At 33.7% G+C, this 10685-nt stretch overlaps 1 protein-coding gene across 1 annotated transcript; it reads left to right on the forward strand.

Annotated features, from left to right (window-relative positions):
- Positions 1-16: 16 nt before the first annotated feature.
- LOC149803067 (uncharacterized) lies at positions 17-10170 on the forward strand. The gene is made up of 2 exons (XM_089952639.1): positions 17-234; positions 7532-10170. Exons 1-2 carry the CDS (start codon positions 119-121, stop codon positions 7824-7826), a joined length of 411 nt encoding a protein of 136 aa, XP_089808765.1. The 5' UTR covers positions 17-118; the 3' UTR covers positions 7827-10170.
- Positions 10171-10685: the final 515 nt, after the last annotated feature.

Here is a 10685-nt window from a genome sequence, read left to right on the forward strand (position 1 = left end):
AAGCCTACATGTAATGTGCTATTTACTCTAACTTTACTGGGAAAATACCTGAAGTAATCCAAATATTATATGACGTCATCCAATATTATCACAAGACAGAGCTCGTACGCGAAGTACAATGAATAATGATAGAAAGAAAATGAGCAAGATTTATGAACAGTATATTCCTATTGTGGGGGCTATAAGCTATGAAATATTTTCAACGAACATCATGCAACCGAGAAAATTCTCAGAGTAAGCAGTTTTTGTGTCTTAGACGGTGTTGTTGTAAATTTCAATTAAAGTGAATTTGATCCAAATGTGATTTGGATATCCACAAACTTAACAATTCCGGTGTTTTCTCAAAACCGCTTATTTTCCGAGTGGGATAGGCCTAGCAGTTTTAGCCGTAATTTTAATTTTCACAAGTAATTATATGTTAAGCATATTAAAAAAAGAAAATATGTGTACATAGGTAAGATAAACCCATATTCACACTTGTACAGTTCATTTTAGCATTTTAAATAAATTCTTTTGGGTATAAAAAATTCTTTACACGTAAAATTGTTTGACGTAAGATGATACAGGTCTAAGTGAAACGCGTGCTTATGTAAAAAAAATGTTTCACATGCTTGAAAAAAGTTTAAATATATGAAATTATTTTTGACAAATATAAAGTCAAACTTTCAAATGTGTTTAAAATAAATTTGCAGCCTATGCAAAAAGTATTTCGCAAGTATGAAATATTCTCACAATTTTATGTAAAATAACTACAGTATTTGTACGTACAATACTCTTTCACATATGTAAAATAATGTGCATATGTTAAAAAGACTTGAAAATATATGAAATTAGGTTATATATATATATATATATATATATATATATATATATATATATATATATGGATGGATGGATCTGGATGGATGGATGGAATATTTCACTTATCCCAAAAAATCTTTTGTACATATGTAAAAAAAACAACATTTCAAATATTCTGTATATGAAAAAAATGAATTACATCATGTCATAAGTCACATGTAATGCATAAATATTGTAATGCATTACTTTTTACTTTTCTTATGTATTTATAAAAAATGTTACTTTAAGAAAACAGGTAGTATAGTTTTAGGCAGAAAGTTTACTATTACACAACAGAAGTAACACATTACTTTTTGAAAACATGTTACCGGTAACATATTTTGGCTAAAGCAATTTAATGCATTACTTTTGTAAAAGTAATTAATGCATTACATGTAGTAAAATAAACAATTATGTTAATATTTTTAATGAATATATTTCAAGCAGTGACAGATTAACATTAAAACAATTCATTTGGTATATTCCAGCTCCAATATTTCATCACCAAGAAAAGGAATGTTTTGCAAGATAATAGCATTTGCAAAAACATGTGGGATTAAGTTGATCAGCATCTGTCTAGAGTAGAAATTATTAGTAAATTGATGGAACAAATATACTGTGTAATGTATGTAGGAATTTATCACCAAGAAATGTATTTTTTTCATGTCAGCAATAAGAACCTTGTAAAGTATGTTTAAGCTAAAAGACAGGCTTAAGCTTATTCTAAGTACTCAGATGATATAGTACAACACCAATACATGTTTGGGTTTGCAGGAAAGGGAAAGAGAGTGGGCTACTCCTTTCTGTTCTTTTCATTTTTTTTTCTTCATGTATTTGCTAAACATGATCGATTAAATGGTGTCACATTACTACAGTAAACATGATGGAATAATTATGTCACAGTAGTGGACTGAATATGGTGGTGTTATGTAAATTTCATTTGTAGTGTGTGTTGGTTTTTGTGTGTGTGTGTATATATATATATATATATATATATATATATATATATATATATATATATATATTGTGTGATTAACCTTTATCGAGGGTAGAAGTTGGGCCTACAAATCTAATATCATGTAGGGTGAACAAATTTTACTAGGCTTGACTTCCAGATACAGTTTTGCATCTGACCTTAGAATTTTCTAGAAACAAATTTTGTTTACAGTTTCATGGAAAATTCCACTGTAAATGACCTAGTTTCAGTACATGTTGTTGTGTCATAAATCTGAGGTGACAGTCTGTATGTAAGTTTGAAGTAAATATAATTATTTATTCTGTCTTAATATCAGTCTTAGTGGAGTACATTTTAGATGCATTTAGTTGAGAGGATTCAAATAATTTATTTAAATTATTCATTGACATTACAAAGTTCTCATTTATTTAGGACTAAACCACTATTTTGGAATTATTATGAATTCATTTAAGGACGTTTGGACTATATTGTTGTGATATATCAAGATTTTTGGCACATTAGCACATTCAAGACTAGTGGCACATCAGCACATTCAAACTTGATATTCATTCAGAATACCGCTGGAATTCATTGACAGTACTCTATACTTTTGGACTTGTGATAGAACTTTTAGGACTATTTGGGATTTAATACACATTACTGTAAGTTCTTTTTAAATTTTCTCTTTGTAGCCTAGGGAAATAAATTATTTGTTGAATTTTACAAAACATATTGGTGCCCCGAGTGGCCGAGTGGTCTAAAGCGCTCTCTCTTATGGATCACTGCCATCTCACCTCTGTCTGTGCTGGTTTGAGTCTCGGATTCAGCCAATGTGGGTATGTGAGAAAGTTTGCCAGTAGCTTCTGGTGGGTTGGTGGTTCTTTCCGGGGTTTTCCCGGATTCTTCCTCCACCATTAATACTATCCGCCATGTATAGCCTATCGTGTGCTGAAAAATGGTGTTATACCCCACAACAACAACAACAACAAAACTTATTGGTTTTTTCTCTTTTCTGTGAATTAGTTTTAAACCATAGAGTTGTAACTGTGATTAATTGTGTCACAGTATTGAACTAAACATGATGGATTAATGCTGTCACAGAATGAATATGATAGATTAATGGTTTCACAGTAGTGGACTAAATATTATGGATTAAACAGTGTCACAGTAGTGGGCTAAACATGATGGATTAATGGTCACATGAGTGGACTAAATATGATGGATTAATGGTGTCACAGTATTGGACTAAACATGTTGAATTAATGCTGTCACAGTAGTGGAATGAATATGATGGAATAATGGTTTCACAATAGTGGACTAAACATCATGGATTAAACATAGTCACAATAGTGGACTAAACATGATGGCTAAATGGTGCCACAATAGTGGACAAAACATGATGAATTAATTGGTGTCATAGTAGTGGACTAAGCTTGATAGATAAATGGTGTCACAGTTGTGAACTAAACATAATGGATTAATGGTGTCATGGTAGGGGACTAACCTTGATGGGATAATAGTGTCACACTAGTGGACAGAACATGATGGATTAATTGTGTCATAGTAGTGGACTATGCTTGATGGATCATTAGTGTTACAGTAGTGGACTAAACATGATGGATTAATGGTGTCATGGTAGGGGAACTAACCTTGATGGGTTAATAGTCTCACAGTAGTGGACTAAGCATGACTAGGAGAGTATGTGGCACATTTTCTGCATGAATAAATAACAACTGTTTGTTTACCCATTTTGTGCACCTTTAAATTAACAGTGAGTTTATCATATTCGATTTAGGGTGGACCCTGGAGTAATCATTTGATAATTTGACTTCATAGATGCCACTAAAATTATATTTCAAAAGCTTTGCAAGTATGAGTAGTTGTGATGGATGATGACTAAGGTTTAATACATAAGACTTCGACAACTTATTCTGGGTCATACATCTGGTTGACTTCCCACTGCAAGTTCAATCAGGAGTACTTATCCATGTTGGTTACTCATAACTTGGAATTTACCTGGTGTGTGTTTGTGTTTCAGTTTTTGGATTTTTAACGTAGCTTTACAAAATGTTCAATCATATTACTACGATATCTGCAGTGTGACAGTTTATAGTGATGTCTAGCACTGGGGCATCATGCCACAGACATGTAGCATGATGTCCCACCCATTCACATTATTCTGACACCAGACCAACCAGTCCTAACACTAACCTCTTAATGCTGAGCGCCAAGCAAGGCAGATGCTAGTACCATTTTTAGAAGTCTTTGGTATGACTAGGCATGGGTTCAAACCCGCGGTGTCCCACATCTGGGGCGGATGCTCTAACCACTAGGCCATCAGAGAAGTCATTAATTTACCGGGCATGAAAAGACAGATTTATATATGCAACAGCCATTGGCCCAAGGGACCAATCATTTTAATTTTTGGAGGGTACTTGGAATTTTGTTGAAAGAAAAAAACATCTGTCCCCCCCAAATAGATTGAAAAACATTTTCTTGCTCTCATTTGTAGAAAAAAAAGACCTCAAATTATATCCACTACAACTATATATTAGTTGAAATTTTTGAAATATATTTTGAGGTTAAAATTGGAAAAAATATAATAGTTTGAAAGTAAAGGCACACCCCAAGAAAATGAAATGATCAGTCCCTTAGGTTTTGGATCGTAACTTGGAAACTGTTGAGACCCCTGCACATTACCTATTACGTGCATTTACTGGTCCTGAAAAGTTAAATTCTTATATGTAACTAACTTTGGTTGTCAAGTCTTTTCTTTCTCCCCAAGGCCTGACCCCATAGGGCACAAATATTTGGACATGGGTGACAATTATGTTAGTTAAATAGAGTTCATTAGCAAGACAAAAAATGTATAATCACTTATTGTTTTATTCACATGTACCAGATAGTTTGTAGTCTCAACAAAGGACTCAGACTGAGAGTGTTGGCATATCAAATCTGAGCCTGTTAAATTAGGCTTGTTATCAAAGTCACTTACAACATTACCTTTACTGACAAATGGATACCAACTTATAATGTTTGTTTTGAAAATTGCATACATCTGAATATTTTTATTTGGCAAGTCACTTACTATGTGTTATTACTGGAAACACAAATCGAATCACCTAGGTGGGACTGAAAGTCTGTCAGAACATTGAAACTGGTGAAATGAACTTATTTCTTTTGCATTTCAGAATTCTTTATGGTAAATTTTCAGAAGTTGATAAGTCACAACCTATGGACTCTCACATGGATATGTGATGCATTTTGGGACCATTTCTCCCCTAGCCATTACTAAACATGATTGCTTTATGAGATTTCACAATGTATGGCTGTGGAATCATGTTATCTGGATCTTGAATTACAATCTCTTCTTTTTTTCAATCTTTAACACAGATATTCATGGTGGCCAAGAAGTGAGGCTGACCCAGAGCTCTATAACATTAATTAAATCTCTTTTTCTGATTCACTTTATTGTTGTTCTCCCTCTTTCCTAAAGTATTTAAATTCATCAGCTTTGGTTGTAAGTTAGTGTCTTGCAGGGTACGGAGTGTTGTTCTAAGTTAATTATTTCAGACTGTACCTGTTTTTTCAATAGAATTGACCAGTATGCTAAGGACTGCAGTTAGGATAGTTGCATTTTTTGGCATCCCTTGTAGTATTAAAACACTGCATTCAGCCTCTCCATTAAAATTGCTTATTGGACTGCTCATTATGCAAAACAACCTTTATCTTTTGTAAATGTAAAGTAAGTAAATAATTGTAAGCCATAATGAGGACCATTGTCTTGTAAAGATGGACTTCATATGCATATTATGGCATTTGAAATTGTAGATGTCAGTTTCTTGATTTAAATGAAACTTGAGAAATGCCGGTAGTCTATTACAGGAAGATATGTTGGGCCATTCAACTACAGCTGGTCATGGCCTTTCTGGAAATGTTGATGGCAAATAATGAAGCAGTTCGACACATTCAGTTTTTTGTTCTTGTTGCATTTGTGACAGTTTACGAGGTTTTCAAGTTGTTTACTGAAACCTTTTCAGTGAACTGTGGAAGATGCACATTCTCTATATTTTACAATTCTCTAACGACCTTGCAAATTCTGTAAAATATTTCTAGCTGCATTGATACAGGAATTACTATGCATCTCAGCAATACCATTCTGGACCATCAGTTCTCCACAAAAGCTGAAACAATTCTAAAATTTTCATTCAGATTCCTTTGGCCATCCAGTTTGGCAATGTCCTTAATTCTGTTTGACGGTTGGGTCACAATCCTGTTCTCAAGCTATTTGCTCTAGTCTTGATTCTAAGGCAGGTATTATTACACAGTTAACAAATGCAACTATGTATCTCTTCTTGACATTTGTAATTGTCACTATTCATGCTTTTTTTAAAACTTGAAACACCTGACAATGTGTCAGCTGTAATCTAGTTGTTACCTAGGACATGTGATATCTTGAACCTGTACATTGTTAATCTCATCCTGAACCTCTGAATTATTGTGGTGGCAGTTCACTTATCTCTTAGGATTAAAAGATGGAAACCAATGGCAAAATGAAGTGTGATACCTATCAGATAAATTGCCCAGCATCTAGTGCCTAATTTTTGATCTGCGTGTAACACATTATTACTGGCATTGACATGAAGGCAGATGATCTCAACACACCATTTTCTTGTTTCTGGAGAAGAACTGTGCCCAGTCCAAATGATGATATGTCACTGAATTTTATTCTTTTTTGGATCAGAGTCAGCTACCATGCTGCAAATACATATACTAGCACTGACCTCAGCTTTGAATTCTCAGAATGCTCACTTTTCTGCATACAAATACCACTAACTTTTTTTGTTCAGTAGGTCACAAAGACATTTGCATATTTAAGCCAGTTTTGAGTAGACTTACTTTGTTTAATATTTCCAGTCCACAGCTCCTGACAAATGGTTAAAGAATGACTATGTGCAGTCTGCTCTTCCCACCCTACTGAAGGACCCAGAATCTTTGGCACCTCAGACTGAGTTAACTGGTATTGTCCCTTGAACCATATTCACCTTTGACCCCAACATCCATGCTATACCACCCCACAGAATTTGATCATCTCTCATAACAGCTCTATAGCTGATGATTAAAAATTTCCATGGGGGGACAGCTTCCTTAAAGGACTCATCTATACTGTGACAATTTAAAAAAAACCAGTATAAATACTGTGGTCATGGTTAAATCTATGGCCAGAGAACTCAAGTAAATCGTTCCCTGCTGCTAGAGCTTTGTGCATGCTGCAGTAAATAAATACAAGTGAGTATTTAAAAATTGCCAAACTTAAAGACACACACACACACATACACACACACACATAGTTTTGCTGTACATTCAACAAAGCCCATTTTTGTTCATATACAATACAAAGATATTTTCTTAGGGTTTTTATATTTAAACATACATGCTATCCAGGGAAGGCAATTTTTATAAATATATACGACAGGGTACATTGATTTCACAGAGTTCATATTAAAATGATAAGAAATTTTTAAATTGCATCTATAGGTGAGTACTCCAATTTAAAAGTGCCTTCCCTGGGTCCCATTTATGTTTTAATGGAACAGCCCTTACAGTTCAGTGACACATATTATGGTTGATAACAACTTTTTATCAAGTATGCAGAGACCAAATCCTTGCATATTACAGTCTAGACATTTAATCAACAGGACTTTAAAACCCCAGCTGATTTTTTTTTCTTTCTAGGTTCTGGGGAAAGTATCACATGAGAGCAGCTGATGTACTATGGTTTAATGCTCATATTGGTGTAGGACTTTACCTGTATCAGCGTCCACACTTACAGAGAGCACCCGTTCAGTGGAGAATTGTATACAGCCTGTTTGGGACAGCAATATTTAATTTTGGATCAGTGTTATTGTGGGGAGTATGCAAAACCTTGATGCCAGAATCTCCCATTCTTCGAATACTCTTTGGTTTGAGTTCAGGGGCCTTGCTTTTATTTGTGGGGAAAAGATATCTGGATTATATAGACTTTGTTTGACAATGTGTAGATTAAACCTGAAACATGTAGAGTGTAAATCATAAATGACATTTTCAGTGTATGTGTGTGTGCATGTGTGTATGTATACAAACAATTTTTAAATATTCTGTCATGTTTTTATTACATGAAGGTGCCTACCAAGCACCTGGTTCATATTTAAACAATTTCAATGAAACTTATCATGACACCCGCCAAAATAAACCCTCCTTTTTATGTGAATTTCATATAAAATGTTGAACATTCACATCCACAAGTATTTAAGTTTCATGTATTGCACTGCTTGGAAAGATTGAAAAGAAAACTATGTGAACTTTAAAGTATGGCATAATCAAAGGAAGCCCCAAAACATATGATAACCTTACAGGAATTGCCATAAATCTGCTTTACAGGTGGATGACAACAAAATTCCAAAGGCTAACTATGTGTAATGTTAGAAATGGTACAGTCATTTATTGAAAAAACGATATAAATGAAAATATGAAAACAGAGGGCCATTATTCTTGTCAATATTTAAGCGAGAAACATGTAATCTCAAAAGGCTAATTAATAAATTATATGGGAAATTATTTAGCGAATGACATGACAGTTTTGAAGGATTTATGATCTATGATTGTTATAGAACAGCATTAAGTAAAATTTAAATTTAAAGGGAAAATCTGGCCATCAGACTTGTTCAGCTGTACATATTGTCATTAATTATATGCTATCATACCAATTTTTATAGCTGATCTTAATTAGATAATTAAGATATAAAACAAAATTTTATCTATCACATTGATGCACTGTTTGTTCTCGCCAGGTGCTTCAGGATGAACTCAGTTTAATACCTTTCTCTTCTAATGGCGTCCCACCAACCTATTTCACCAGTAATATTAATTATGATGTAAATGTTTTTGTTTGACTTAATATTCCGCAGACAACTTCTATATTTTTGTATTAATTAAATCTCTGCCCACTATAATGATGAATATTAATTACATCCAAATACATGATGAGTCATATATGGCAGCTGGTATATTTGGCGGAACCCAGTGTAGAACCTCTAACCGATGGCCAGCTACTGGTGAGCTTTATCACATATCCACAGTGGTTGAGCCAAGACTGAAACCCATGTGGATGGAGGTGATATGTGAGTGATCTGTAAATGTGAGTGCCTTAGACCAGTCTATCACCCTCATTGAAAAGATAATCCCGCATGTAATATTATTATCTTGCCTATAGACAAATCAAGACTTTTACAAATTACAACAAATATTCTTTCTTTCCAATTAGTACTGTCTGCTAGACCAGCACATATGGTGACCAACTGGACATTAACCAGAGGAGTTTGGTTTTTAGCACTTGTAATGGCAAACCTGATAGAGCTAAGATAGCAATAACTGGAGGTTACATGTCACAAATGCAATGACCTCTATGCGAAAATTGAAAACCTCCCATGTTGTTATATTAAAGGCTGACTTCTAATGAGCCAGTTGTGCTCAGAGTTTACAGATGTAATAAAGTTAACTCGGTTAACTAAAGTATATATTACACCTTAGCCCAGATTTTCCTTTATTGACTGTCAACAATGGATTTCAAAGACCAAACTTTAAAAAAGACAAGCTATGGATGAGGAAGACAGAGAGCAGACTTCAAATGTGATCTTTAAATGGTTACTTTTACTTTATGAACACCTAGGTTACCAATTTAGCTTGCTTGTAGGAAGTGTGTGAGAACTGGTGCTATGGTTGGCATAAGCATCAGCATCGTTTACATTGAATGTTATGAGAGCAGTTTGAAATTTGAAATTCAGGTTTTACTTTTGCTTACATGAAGGAATTATGCATTTTTGTTTCATTCGTTTGTGTTAGCATATACCTTAACTTGTAACTTGTTAATACTTTTTATCCAATTTTACCTATTTTCATTTTATGGCAACTTGTGTGGAAAAATTTAAGTCAAAAGCATTCAAAGTTTAAGGTTTTTCTTATGGCTAGCAGAAAGTTTTACTTCTCAGTGTTGACTAGCATGTGACTAATATTATCGTTTTTTTTTTTAGATACTCTTAGTCTTCTTTATTTTTGTAATTTGTTACAATGAAATTTAGATGAAAATTTGCATTTTATATAGACAACAAGTTCAGGCTTGAATTTAAGGTTTGATTATGTCTGCCAGAGAATTATGCATTTAAAAGTTAATTACTTTTTGGGGAATTTGCATGTGCTTAATTTTGTTTGATACTTTTATTTCTTCATAGTTTTACCAATTTTTGCAATATGTAGTGAAAAGTTTTAGGTTAAAGATGGTGAATAAATTCTGTTACATGTTGACAGCAGATTAAAGTTTAAGGTCTGTTTCATATAGACATTAGTCTCTCTAGTTTGTCTTTAAATCTAATTGCATGTAGACAGTTACAAAGTTTTAAGTTTGTGTTTCAGTCTGCTACATGTAGACAATACTTTATAGTCAAGCATGTAGACAGTAGGGTCATGTTTAAAGTTTGTGTTTTAAGGCCTGTTACATGTAGATAGTAATTGATTGTTTATGTTTAAGTCTGTTACATGTAGACTGGATACCCCTTTTACTTCTGCATTAGTTTTTAGTCAATGTTTGAGGCACATAAATGCATAGTCTTTACACATGGATCCAACATATAGACAAGTAAATTGACATGCAAAAAGAAGGTCAGCATGTCATACATTTCATGATTAAGTGACTTTTACATTATGCATTTGGTCAGAGAATGTCCATTAACTTGGAGTGTATACCAATAGTCATGTAGTTTTGTCAATGGATTCATTATGTAGAGTACTACACCAACGATTGTGCTTTGCGTTGAGGTCAGTATCTCATGCATGCTGCTTGCAGGTTATGTGCCTT

This window comes from Sinohyriopsis cumingii, chromosome 3, assembly GCF_028554795.1.
Source record: "Sinohyriopsis cumingii isolate HCF-2022 chromosome 3, ASM2855479v2, whole genome shotgun sequence".
In the NCBI taxonomy this organism is placed as follows: domain Eukaryota; kingdom Metazoa; phylum Mollusca; class Bivalvia; order Unionida; family Unionidae; genus Sinohyriopsis; species Sinohyriopsis cumingii.

Excerpts from the sequence above, each read along its gene's own strand:
- LOC149803067 (XM_089952639.1), top strand. The coding sequence starts at position 119 with ATGAATAATGATAGAAAGAAAATGAGCAAGATTTATGAACAGTATATT. Across the intron at positions 235-7,531 it reads CAACCGAGAAAATTCTCAGA|GTTCTGGGGAAAGTATCACA; the intron begins GTAAGCAGTTTT and ends TTTTCTTTCTAG.